The 14,243-nt window shown below is 35.0% G+C and overlaps 1 protein-coding gene across 5 annotated transcripts in view; it reads left to right on the top strand.

The window, feature by feature from the left end:
- Sycp1 (synaptonemal complex protein 1) overlaps positions 1 to 14,243 on the top strand; it is a 90,086-nt gene that overhangs the window by 13,032 nt on the left and 62,811 nt on the right. For all 5 annotated transcript variants that reach the window (XM_013349881.2, XM_013349878.2, XM_013349880.2 and 2 more), the window contains 4 exons: positions 3,451 to 3,520; positions 4,088 to 4,161; positions 7,057 to 7,165; positions 13,839 to 13,933. In XM_013349881.2, coding sequence (XP_013205335.1) covers positions 3,451 to 3,520; positions 4,088 to 4,161; positions 7,057 to 7,165; positions 13,839 to 13,933 — 348 coding nt within the window. The remainder of the gene's footprint in view (positions 1 to 3,450; positions 3,521 to 4,087; positions 4,162 to 7,056; positions 7,166 to 13,838; positions 13,934 to 14,243) is intronic.

Here is a 14,243-nt window from a genome sequence, read left to right as displayed (position 1 = left end):
AAAAAAAAAAAAAAAAAAAAAGTTTGGTTGCCAGTGCAAGATACGTTCTTGTATATGAATGTATGGAGGTACAGCTTTAATACCTTATTAAACAAGCATTGCTTTAAAGTCCTGTCTGTCATCAACCTTGTTTTCAGGATGGGACAGGAATTACCTGTCCTAATCCTAATCCAAATCCTAATCCAAAATATCGTTGAGACTTTTTGTTATCTCCTTGGTTGGGTCACACCATGTGGGTTACATTTAATCAAGATGGCAGTGAAGTCACATGCCATCTGTCCTCTCCAACCCTAGCAAAGGTAGTTGCTTATAGATGGTGGCAGGCTACGTGTTCCTTATCTCCCAACATGGAATCATGACTTATTGATCCTTTAAGAGTACCTATGTATAGATTTTTAACTGTCAACCCCACATTATGAGTTTTAAGTTAAATTTTTTATTACAGATACTATAGATTTTTAACCATACCCAATAAACTTAGATATCTTGAGATACAGAAAGCTCATATAATGGTTTTAGGCAATTAAATGAAACCAGTAATCCTTTTAGCTGCTCTTCTTGCTCTTTTCTCCCTATCACAGCTCTTGACCTGGACATAGAGACTTTAAAAGCATGCCTCTGTCCAAGAAAGGGCAGGCTATAATCCAATTCCAGAACCAGATTCTCAATAAGATAGAACAGCATAAAACAATATTTAATATTATGCATATCTAAAAGACATTGAATCCCTAATATATCAGATTCAGTGGCCAGAAAGCTTAGAGATAAATTATGTGCCTGGGTGGCTAGCAGCAAAAAAAACAGCAGAGTAAGCTCATATATTAAAAAAAAAAACAAGTCAGAATGTGGTGGCCACAACACATTCATAATTCTGAGTTCCATGTTTGGAACAAAACTTAAGTATACACCAGAAAATATATACCCATCCACATATAAAACTTTCTAACCAAGCAGAATCAGGCAGGTGAATAACATTATTTGCATTGGCCAGAAGAATATTGGGGTTCCAGATCCGGATCCCACAGACCAGACCAGATTGACTCACCAGGAGTCTTTTTATAGTTGCTGTATTCTAAGCACAATAGTTCATACTGATAGTCTGTTAACTGAATGCAGCCTTGAAGCCTTGGAATGTCTCAAGGCACTTGCCTCCTGAAGCTGCCTCCCAGCTTTAGAGTTCCCATAGTGAAGTTCAGAATTTAGAGTTTGGGTGGGTGGTCTGAATCTTGCTGAGGCCTTCAGAAAATGTTAATACCACCATGTGAGAATAAGACCACTACTATTTTAAACCGAATTTGAAGCAAGCTTTATTTAAATACTGAGCAGATTGATGGACTCTGGCCAGGTCATTCCTGGTTTTCCAGGAATTGGTGACTAGCCACATTTTGCTGAGGCTTAAAAAGGTGAACCCAGGGCTGGAGACATGGCTCAGCGGTTAAGAGCACTGGCTGCTCTTCCAAAGGTCCTGAGTTCAATTCCCAGCAACCATATGGTGGCTCACAACCATCTGTAATGAGATTTGGCGCCCTCTTCTGGCGTGCGGGCATACATGGAGGCAGAATGTTGTATACATAATAAATAAATCTTAAAAAAAAAGGTGAACCCATAAGGCCACTGTATTTCCTACCAGGTCCAATCAGGGTAAGCACACGTGCTGATATACTTCCTGCCTGTGTACCTCCTGCCTACATCGAATCAGGGGCAAGCATGTAACCTGACATATTTTCCTGCCCATGTACTACCTCCTGTCAGTATTTGTTACTCAGTTCAGTTGAGGAGAGTCACTCCAGCATGTTTAAGTGCCTAGCAGCAGCAGCAGCAGCAACAACAACAACAGAGGAGTCAGCCTCTGATGAAGTGACTGCCTCACGGCTTCACAAAAGCCTCTTTGTTGTTACACAAGAGACATCTTTAGCAAGTCAGTTTCTGCACAGTAAAACTTCTTCTTCTTCTTTTTTTTTTTTTTTGGATTTTTCGAGACAGGGTTTCTCTGAAGCTTTTTGGTTCCTGTCTTGGAACTAGTTCTTGTAGACCAGGCTGGCCTCAAACTCACAGAGATCCACCTGCCTCTGCCTCCCGAGTGCTGGGATTAAAGGCATGTGCCACCACTGCCCGGCTCAGTAAAACTTCTTATGAGATCATTACTCTAGACAGAAGTTTCTGTCCTGCCTGGTCCTGCAGCCATTCAGTCCCAAGGAAATACACAGTGGCTTATTTTATAAACTGTTTGGCCTGTTAGCTCAGGCTTATTATTAACTAGCTCTTAAAACTTAAATTAACCCATAATTCTTGTCTATGTTTAGCAATGTGCCTTGGTACCTTTTCTCAGTGAGGCATTCTCATCTGGCTTTCTGTGTCTGGCTGGTGACTAGCTTCTCTGCTTTTCCTCTTCCCAGAATTCTCTTAGTTGGGTTGTCCCACTTATACTTCCTGCCTGACTATTGGCCATTAAGTGTTTTATTAAACTAATATGAGTGGCAAATCTTTACAGTGTATAAGAACATTGTCCGTAGCACATTACCTAAGCAATTCTCAGCCATACTAAACTTCCTGGTTTTCCAGGTATGTCTTTTTTTTTTGTTTTGTTTTTTGTTTTTTGTTTTTTGAGACAAGGTTTCTCAGTAACTTTTGGTGCCTGTCCTGGAACTAGTTCTTGAAAACCAGGCTGGCCCCAAACTCACAGAGATCTGCCTGTCTCTGCCTCCTGAGTGCTGGGATTAAAGATGTGCGCCACCACCACCCGGCCAGGTATGTTTTAGGACTAAGTTATACAAAGGCTCTATGAATCCTTCAGAAGAACAACTCATATAAAAATAACTCATATAAAAGATTACTTCAAAGCCCAGGTGCCATCATCACTCTGGAATTCAATCCAGATATAATGGATCTGTTGAATTTTTCACTATCACTGCCTGCATGTGATCAACAAGCATATGCATGTGATCAACAAGCATAACTGGTGCAGATGAGTCAAACAAACTTGTTTAGGGGAGTAAAAACATGTCTAATTATGTCTCATAAATAATAGCATTTCAGGAAGTATCTGTCTTTTGGCAAGGGGCTTACAGGTTGGAGGCATTTTTGTTCTATGGATTTCTCAGGCATAGTTATTAACCCTTTAAATAGTATGTATATGTGTATAGGTATGCCTGCCACAGGATGTGTGTAGAGGTTGGAGTTGGTTCTTTCTTTCTACCATATGGATTCTAAGGATCACACTCAGGCTGAAAGGTTTGTTAGCAGATACCTTTATTAGCTAAGGTATCAATAACACTGGCTTCATTATAGACATAAATCTTTTTAGTAAATCATTATATTACAATGTTTGCAGTTTCCAAAGTTGTATGACTTTGTATCCAGTGATTATAGGGCAAAATTTATTAATATTTTCAAAGTTTTAAAAAAGTATTTAAAAAGTCTCTTATTTAAAAGTTAAATTTTGTATTCTAGAAAATGATACTGGCTTTTGAGGAACTTCGTGGGCAAGCTGAGAATGCCAGACTGGAAATGCATTTTAAGTGTAGGATTCCTATTTAACTTTTCATGTTGCTTTTCTGCTATTTGTGTTTTATTAGATTTTGTTAGTGTCTGTATCCTTCAACTAGTTTATATTTCTTGTTATCTTTGCTTTTGTAATCCCCCCTCAAAATCTTGTTGATTGTGGCAGGAAATATATGTTAACATTTCTTTTGGTTTTAAAACTATCTTTTCTATGAAATATTTATTATGGCTTGTATTTAGTATTTTAGAGTCATAATTTTGCCTTACTTACATTTTTTTGGTAAATTATATATATATATATATATATATAAGATTTGTTATTTTATGTAAGTATAAAGAATAAAATTTTTATATAAGTGCTTTTATAAGAACTATAGGACTTTAAGCTATAACTTTGAAACTGTATACAGTCATTATTTTAGTAAATAGAACTAGCAGAAGAAAATACCAGTTTTAATACACTAGAAACTTTTGAGGTTTAGTGCAATTTTGAGATAAACAAGAAAGGGTAATCTTTAAATTTTGTTGGCAATGGAAAAGTTATGCAATTGTGTTAAGACAAGGTTTATTTATTCTATTTTTAAAGTAAAGGAAGATCATGAAAAAATCCAACACCTTGAAGAAGAATATAAGAAGGAAGTAAACAACAAGGAAAATGAGGTTTTACAAAATAGTCAACTACTTGTATTCTTTTAAAAAATTAGTTCATAATTTTTGATTCGTACATAATGTTTATACTCATTTGTGACATACAGTGTGATGTTTTGGTTTATGTCCACATTGAGTAGTGATCATATTAGGTTAATTAGCATACTTATCACTTGAATGGTATAATAAGTACATTTAAATTGTAACTACTCTCAGATTAATGCTATATTTTAATATTTACTTTATAAAATACCCACAATATTAAAAACATTGTTTGTTGACATATAAGATAATTTGTATGATATAATTTTAATATATTCAAATATTTAGCCTTTTGCTTAAATGAATTTTCATGATTTAATTATGCATTTATTGGAAGGTCAGCCTTCAGTAATTTTGAATCAATGAATCTAAAATGTTTATGTCAGTTTACATTGCTGTAAAAATATGAGAAATTTCGTTTAACGAAAAATCCTAATGATCATTGCATTTTGCAAATTTTTTGAAATGTACTCTCTATAACACCAATGAAAGGAAACTAAAACATTCTGTTGCTTCTTTCTATTAATATCACATAGTAGAAGACTTGAAATGGTAAGTCTATGTTCTCTAATATTTGCAAGAATGTCAGTTTTAGGTTTGTATTGCTGTTTTTCATGCCTTGTGCTTTCTAAATAGAAAGTGATACATTATAAGGGATTCTGGCTGGGCATAGTGGTGTCCTCCTTTAATCCTGGTACTTAGGAAGCAAAAGCAGGCAGATTTGTGAATTCAAGGCCAGCCTGATCTACTCAGTGAGTTCCAGGACAGCCAGGGCTTCATAGAGAGATCTTGTCTTTAAAAGGGAGAAGGGATTCTCTTTTATTTCCTCCCATCTTCTCTGGCTTTACAAAAGATATCTTGTAATCACAGTTAAGGAGGGTATATAGTTATACAATAATAAAAAAAAATAGAAGTACAGAAAGGATGCATAGAGTTTTATATTGTGATTAAAAGATATTTCAGTTTGTAAGCTATGCTTATGTTGTGTGAAAGTTTTTAAACAGTCTTTTTGTATTTTAGTTTTGTTTTTAAACCAGAATTCCAGAAGAAAGAACTCTTCTTAAAAATTAAAATTATGGTTATTTCACAAAATATCAAAATAGAATAAAATGTGAAAGCATCATTTTGGAATTCTTGGTGCCATATTTGAGCCGTAGATTGTTGATCCATCTTGCTAAGTCATTGGCCTGATAGTCCTATGGATTTGTAAATATCATTGTAAGAAATTTTCAGACATTCTAAATTTGAAATTTAAGATTGTAGATACCTTCCTGGGGATAGAAATGTGACAGATGACATTATGGAACAGAGTTTGACAGGGTAGGAATGGACTATTTTTATGCTGATTTTTTCCAATCTATCTTTCATACCCTTTCCTTACCTACAATATCCATTTTAGAGATGATCTTTATTATTTTGAGGTGCTGGGACTTGAACTCAGAGTCTTGGGTATGCTAGGTTAGTAAGTGGTCTGCTACTTGGCTCTACCTCAAACCTATCTTTTGAAGTTTGTATGCCTGTGTCATTTGCAAAGCAGGGTTAGTTATCTGATGACATTGGCCATTTTCCATTCCATTCAACTGCTTTTCTTCTTTTTATATTGTGCTTTGGTTTATAGTTGTCTTGTGGCTTTGTAGAGGTAATTTATGTTTGTTATTTCCCTGGCTAATTTTTAGGTGATTTAGAGATTTAGAGATAAAAGGAGGGAGGTTGGTTCTTTTTTTTATTTTTATTTTTTTTTAAATATTTATTTATTATGTATACAATATTCTGTCTGTGTGTATATCTGTAGGTTAGAAGAGGGCACCAGACAGACCTCATTACAGATGGTTGTGAGCCACCATGTGGTTGCTGGGAATTGAACTCAGGACCTTTGGAAGAGCAGGCAACAATGCTCTTAAACCACTGAGCCATTTCTCCAGCCCCCTTTTATTTTTTATTTTATTTTTTTTTCTGCTAAATTGCATCTTTAACTTCTGCTGTTTCTTTACATCAGTTGTAGCCATCTGAATACTTTTGGGTATCTTAAACATTTCTCAATACTTTTCTTCCTAAATCAGCCTGGAACAACCATTTCTCCATATTTGTTTGATTGTTTTTTTCTTTCTCCCTTTCTTTTGAGACAGGGTTTTTCTATGTACTGCTAGCTATTCTGGAGCTTGCTGTGTAGACTGGGCTGGCTTTGAACTTCTGTCTGCCAAATGCTGGTATTAAATGTGTGTGTTACCATTCCTGTCTTGCCTGATTAATTTCTATATATCAAAACTCATTTAAAGCCTGACTGATTTTGATGTTCCTTTCTTTGCCAGGCTTGGTGGAACATGCCTTTAGTCCCAGCATGTGCGAGGCAGAGAGAAGTGGATCTCTATGAGTTAGAGGCTATAGAGTTTCAGTACTTTAAAGGCCATGTAGTGATAACTCTGTCTCAAAGACAAAACAAAAAACCTTAATATCAATACTGATAAGAGATAGATTCTTTTCTAATTTTGAACACATTTTTGTTCTGTTACTGATAATGTCTAGGTGTAGTTGTTCGTGTACTGAGTTTTTTAAAGGTGAGGTCTCTCATTTCTGTGTACTTAATACTTACAATTTCTGGTATTCAGTAATATTTATTGAGTGAATGAATTATGTAACTTTCTCTAAAAGTTTGAAATGAGTAGTTTAATATTGAGTATTTTATACAAGTTTACTCATTCATTCAATAAATATTTATTTTTAGGCACGTATTAAATGACATGTATAGATATATAAAAATGGCATATAAAATAATTATGTAAAATAATTGATTATATGTAATAATAAATGCTAAGGTGATAATTTTAACTTTTTACATCTGCAGTGTTTTTTAAAAATTTATTTTAGGTATCACTACTGTTGATCCAGAGTACTGAGAAAGAAAATAAAATGAAAGAGTTAACATTTCTGCTAGAAGAATCCAGAGACAAAGTTAATCAATTAGAGGAAAAAACAAGTAAGAATTTATATAAAAATATAGAAGTGTGTTTAGTAAATTCTTTTGTTCTAAATTTTTGGATTTTTCACAATTTTTTTAATGGTATTTTTCTAGTGCTGTAATCTTCAGCTTGATTTGGAACATTTGAAGGAGGGCATAATTGAATCACTTGGGGATCCCCAGCTAATACATCTTATATTCTTTTTCATCCTGTACTTTTGACTGTTTCTACTATTCAAAAACTTTGCCTCCCATTTTAAATTTGTTGGTTAAATTCTTCTATATCCATCTTTACTTTCAGTAAAGATCTTCATTGCAATTCATTGGAAAGAGTGGATCCTCTGATTGAGACAGATTTTGAGATAGGATCTTTGACTTAAACTGGAGCTTGCTGATTTCACTGGATAGAATGGCCAGCAAACCCTAGGGATTCTCCTGTTTCTGCCTCCCCAACACTAAGGTTACAGGCATATGCCATCTCACCCAGCTTTGTTGTGTGTGCTCTGGGGGATCAAGCTCAAATTTTCATGTTTGCACAGCAAGTACTTTTCTGATTGAGTCATCTTCTCAAGTCCCTGCCATGACTCAATGAGAATGACCCCCATATGTCCTATGTTTGAATACTTGTTTTCCATTTGGTGGAACTGTTTGGGAAAGATTGGGGTGTATGGCCTTGTTGGAGGAGGTGTGCCACTTGGGGTAGACTTTGAGGTTTCAAAAGCCTGCGGCATTCCCAGTTTGCTCTTTGTGTCTCTGTGCCTGGTGCTTGTGGAACAAGTATTGGGAACCAAGTATTCAAATATATGATTTATGGTGGGCATTCTCATTTAAGCCACCACAGTGAGCTGGGAAGATGACCCAGTCAGTAAAGTACTCGTAACTATTGCTCAGAGACATGCCTGCCTGATGCCATGTTTCCCTTCATATTGGTAATGGACAACAGTTCTCTGCCACAGTAGGCCTCAAATTAAATACTCTTCTTTTATAAGTTGCATGGTGTTCTATCATGACAATTGAAAAGTAAGACATTTAGTTTTTTAAAGAAGTCAGTTTTCAGGGCTGGAGAGATGACTCAGTGGTTAAGAGCAGTTTTTGCTTTTCCAGAAGACGAGGATTCATTTTCCAGCACAAAATCTTTGATTTTTGGATGTTAGAATATGATATTTTAAGATATCGAGACAGTTTTATAGTTTCTGGAATTTATAAATTAATACCCTTTATTATTTACATCTTAAAGATTCTTAGCAGTAATGTTTTTAGATATTAAGCTGTTCCATTATGTTTATTATAGGAAAGATCTTTCTGTGTAGCCAAGTTTGACTATTGCTTTGCTATGTCAGCTTAGGCTGGGCCTTGAACTTGTGATCCTGTTCCCTTAGTTCTGTGTGAACTGAGGTGTTTTATAGGTATAGACCACCATCTTGAGCCTTATTTTCATTGGTCTGGTTTCCTTTCCTTAATAAAAAGAATGTTTAGTAAAATACCCCAACACAAAACAAAAAACTTTGGTCATCTAAAAATTCTATCTCTACCATACTCATTTATATTAAAATAGATTTGCTTTAATATTCCTCATTTTGCTTAATATCTTTTGATCTATCTTGTAATTCACTTTTTATTTTAAGTTACTGAATGGTAGGTTTAATTTTAGTATTTAAATATCTTTATTTCATTATACTTTATTTTATTCATTTTGCATCTTCATTGCCCTTCTCTATCTTTCCTTCCCCTCTCTTGCTTATTTCTTTACTCTGTATCAAATAGTTTTTTTGCTTTCATGTAATAAAAATCCCATTACATTTCCTCTTTCCCTCCAAGATCATTTGTTCTCTCTGAATGACCCATATTTCTCTCTTTCTTTCTATCTCTCTCACACAAATACACACTTATCTAGATTCCATATATGATACAAAGCTTATGAATTTGTCTATCTGAGTCTGACTCTTAGGTTGTTAGTTACTTTTTACTCTTTAATTTTTGGGGGCCCACCACACAGCTCCCAGATAAATACGTGGAGACTTATTCTTTCATATGAATGCCCTGCCTTAGCTTGGCTTGTTGCTAGCCAGCTTTTAAGTTATTTCATCTACCTTTTGCCTTTTTTTTTTATCCTTTTCTACTTCTGTATATATTTTCTTTCTTTCTTATTCCATGTCTTGCTATGCTGCTGGGTGGCTGACCCCTTGCTTCATTCTCTCCTCCTTTTCTCGCTCCTTTTTGTTTCTGCTTTTTTCTATCTCTCGGCCTGCCAGCTCCGTCTCTCCTACCTAGCCATGGATCATTCAGCTCTTTATTAGAACAATCAGGTGTTTGAGACAGGCAAAGTAACATGCTTTACAGAGTTAAACAATTGCAACATGAACACAACATACCTTTGCATCATTAAACAAATATTCCATAGCATAAATGAATGCAACACATCTTCAATTAATATTTCACAATAGACTTATTTCACTTAACATGGATTAAGTGATGGATTTCCAGTTCCATTTTCCTGAGAATATGGCTTCATTTTTCTTTATGGCTGAAAAACATTTTATTGTGCATATGTACTATATTTTTTTTAAATGGATTTGCCTGTTCAACATCTAGGCTAGTTCGATTTCTTAGCAATTATGAATTGTGTGGAAGTAAATATGTATGTGTCTTAGAGTCCTTTGAGTATACCTAGTAGTTGTGTCACTGGGTCGTACAGTAGTTCTGTTTTTAACATGTAAGGAACCTCCATAGTGGTAGCATTAGTTTACTTTCCGACCAGCAGTGTATGAATTGTTTCTTTCCCCACATCCTCACCATCATTTTTTGGCATCTGCTTTCCTCTTTCCCTTCCTCCCTCCCTTCCTTCTCTCCAGTTCCCCTCCCCTCATTTTGAGAAGGTCTTGTGTATCGCATTCTGGCTTAAACTTGCTGTGTAGTGAAAATTGACCTTTAACTCCTAATCCTACTACTTCCATCTCCCAAGTGCGTGGATTACAGGCTTGTACCACCAGGTCTGGTATATTTTTCTGTTTTTTTTGTATATGATATAAAATGAATAATTTTTAATACTATGTTAATTTTTATTAGCATGCAAAGTAGCAGTTTTCTTTATAGCATTCTTATACCTTTTAGGCTTTGGTTGATCCCCTCTCCTACCTCTCTTCTCTTTTCCCTGTCCTATTATCAACTATACTCTTCCACCCATTTTTCCCCTTTTCATTTTTATATCATATATGTTCTTTTGTTATTCCTATGTGCTTTTCTTTAAGGCCTCTTTTACTCCATGTCTTGAGACTCTTTGTAGTTTCTTGATATCTGTTTTCTTGCCGATTGTCACTAAGTGTCTTGTGTTTTGTTTCTCTATTATGATATCCCTCCATTTTCAGTTACCAAATTATTGTACAAAAGTTTACTTCTTTTATTCTTTCTACCTTTTATAGTTTTGATGTTTCATATTTTTGTCCTCATTTTCATATTGAAATTTTACTTTGTCAGGATCTACAAATGTTCTCGGGTGAAAAATAGACTTTATGATTAACTCACTTCTTTAGATTCCCATTTTTCTTCATTTTTGCCTTGGTAAATTCTTAATACTTTATCAGGAATTGAATAGACAATATAACTGAGTTGAATAGACAATATCACAGGCTGGCCTTAAATTCTATATCTTTCTGTTGAAGATCAAAAAATCTAGGATTACAGGTATATAACATGCCTGACTTCTTTTATTATTATTAGGTCATGTAACTTCATTTTAGAATTTAAGAAAGATTAATGTATTTTATTTTATGTGTATAAGTGTTTTGTATACATCTGTGTACCGTGTGTGTACCTGGTACTCATGGAGGTCAGAAGAGGGCATTGGATCACCTGGAACTGGAGTTATGGATGGTTGTGAGCCACTATGTGAATGCTGGGAATTGAACTCAGGTCCCCTGGATGAACAACATCAAGTGGATGCTTAACTGTTGACCCATCTCTCTGGCCCTTCATTTGTAAAAGTTTTAAAAGAAAAGATGTACTTACCTATCTATCTACCTACCTACCTACCTAATTTTGTTTTGTGATACAGTCTTGCCATGTAGCCATGTCTGTCTTGGAACTTACCACATAGGACAGACTGGCTTTGACTTTGTGGCAGTCTTGTCTTTGCTTCTGGAGATTAGACGTGTTTGTTACCACATCTGACTTAATTTGAAGTATATATTTATTTATTTATTTATTTTTTCAAGACAGGGTTTCTCTGTAGTTTTTGGTGCCTGTCCTGGAACTAGCTCTATGTAGACCAGGCTGGCCTCAAACTCACGGAGATCTGCCTGCCTCTGCCTCCCGAGTGCTGAGATTAAAGGCGTGCACCACCACCATCCAACTTGAAGTATATTTTTTATAAGAAATTTATTTGCATCATCTGAGAGTCTCAGAGAATTTAAGAGTAGTTTTGGCTTAGAATAGAATAGTATACATTTAGTTTTGTTGCATGCCTAAAGGCAGACTTATGATTATGACAGTTTGGAATACCATAGTATCTATTTTTAAATAATCTGGTAATAAAGTTTTATATATAATGATTATAATGCTACAGTCACTAGTCATCCATCATTCTCTTATTCTTCAGTTCTTTTTTTCCTTTACAGTTCTTGGAGCAATTGAGTTTGGAGTTACTGGTTTTTTTAAAAATATTTATTTATTTATATTTATTTATTATGTATACAATATTCTGTCTGTGTGCATGTCTGCAGGCCAGAAGAGGGCACCAGACCCCATTACAGATGGTTGTGAGCCACCATGTGGTTGCTGGGAATTGAACTCAGGATCTTTGGAAGAGCAGGCAATGCTCTTAACCTCTGAGCCATCTCTCCAGCCCCCATGGAGTTACTAGTTTTAAGTTAACTTTTGTTACAGATTTTTACCATACCGAATTTCTTAACATTTTTTTCTTTATAATAATGTAGAACAGCATAAAATAACTTTCTCTGTCATCACATCAGATTCAGCTACGTCCAGAGGCAAATTCTGAGCCCAGGCAGTTAGTTACTATCAAGACACACAGAACATGTAAACTCAGACACCCAAGACCAGTCAGAAACAAGCATGGCACCATCGCCTCCACCACATTCAGGAAATGCCTTTTGTTCTAATGGTTTCTTACATGCTACTTTATACTGTAAACTTGTATTTCAGGGTTTTTAAGCTGGTCATCTGACATGGTTTCCCCTGGAAAAGTTCTGTTCACCTTTTAAACTTTGTTTAAAAGTTCCATCTATTTTGTGTGTATAGATGAAAATGTGTGTGGCCACATACTTGTTTCTGACTGGTCTTGGGTGTCTGAGTTTACACGTTCTGTTATTTTATGCTGTTCTATATATTGGAACATGCTTCATAACTGGATCGCTTTGTCCCACAGGGACTGTGAACACTTAAAAGTCTGCTTATTCTTTTGCTTAGACTAACTGCACACAATTAGCTCACTTTCAATCAGGCAAATTCAATCTAGACTAAAGGCTTTTTTAAATAGATCATAAGTTTAAAACTTTATAGCTGTGCACAAGGTCAGAGCTGCAGATGTCCAACCAAGCTTGGACACAAAGCACCCTAAGAAAAATATACCAATTCTTTGCTTGCCAAGTCTGTTAACCAAAGACCTGTCTCAAAGCTTATCTTACTTGGACACCCTTACTCCATTCTCTTACCATGGTCTCACTCCTCTAACCTTGGATCCTTGGGTTGCCATGGCAATGGCTCAGCTCTTAATTGCTTACCCTAGGAATGTGCTTTTGACCAATGAGAGGTAACTCTTCTAAAATTTTTATTGCTTTAAGGCTTCTGTAATGAGAAGAGTTTTTAGAATAGAGGAGAAAAGGAGAAGCCAGGAGGAATTAGAAATAGGACAGGAGAATTATAATTAAGACAGAACAATAAAGAAACTGATTTAAAAAGCACAGAGTGAGAGATTCTTTGGCTCTTAGATATCCCAAGTTCTCTGGCTACTGTTTCCCTTCTGAACCCTGAGAGGACCTTAGGGCTGGACCCCAAAAGGACCTCGTCAACCTTATCTTGTGTTATAATAAGAAAAAAAAATCCTTTCCTTCAAAACCTTGAAGACTTCAAACTATATCTTTGAAGACTACCTGATATTGGGTTTTTGTATGCTCCCTATTAGTTGTGATATTGGTATCCTCCACAATAGACAAAATGCTTTTTATTTTCAAACCTTTTTTTTTTTTTGAGAAGGGTCATGAGATAACTCAGTTATTTTTAGATATGATCTTGCCAAATTGCCTAGGTTTTCTTCCAACTTCTAATCCTTCTGCCTCAGCTTCCCAAGTACCTGGTATTATAGACTTGCATTCATTATACCTGACTCTAAAACATTTTGTAATAACAAATGAAATAGGACATGATCTGTATAAGCCACTTGACTCCTTGACAGTAGTGTACAAACAAAAATAATAGTCTATTAATCTTCTTGTTAAAACTGGGTTATATGTCTTTTTTATTCTATTGTAATTGTAAATGTGGATACTGAAAAAGGTTAAAAATGTTCATTTTTGAGGTTTTGAGGAAAATAATCTTAACAAATTTAGTGTGTATATTTAATTGTTCTTATTTTGTACTATTTTCTAGTAGAGGAAAAGGAATAATTGCTATAGCAATTAGTTTCCTTGAAAGCCATTTTCTGTCAAATAATGCCTATCTATAATTTATCTTTTAGAATTACAAGATGAAAACTTAAAAGAATTAAATGAAAAGAAGAGTCATTTAGAATCAGAACTTGAAGATATTAAAATGTCATTGCAAAGAAGTATGGTATGATTTAAAAACTAACTAGTGTATGTCACACAATCATTTAACAAATTTTTATTGGATATGACTAAAATGTATAACCACTCAGAAATTCAAATAGAAAAGACATAATCCTACCTTATAAATGCTTCTAATAAAAGGCATTGGTTAAAAATACCTAAGTACCAATAGCATGACTCAGGCTAATAAATTGTCACAACACTTCTAAGAAGCGGACAATGAGGACTACTGAGATCTCAAGAACAATGGCAATGGGTTTTTGATCCTACTGCACATACTGGCTTTGGGGGAGCCTAGGCAGTTTGGATGCTCA

This window comes from Microtus ochrogaster, chromosome 21 (assembly GCF_000317375.1).
Source record: "Microtus ochrogaster isolate Prairie Vole_2 chromosome 21, MicOch1.0, whole genome shotgun sequence".
Lineage (NCBI taxonomy): Eukaryota > Metazoa > Chordata > Mammalia > Rodentia > Cricetidae > Microtus > Microtus ochrogaster.
The sequence above is the reverse complement of the archived record's forward strand: the minus strand, read 5'-3'. Positions and strand labels throughout refer to the sequence as shown.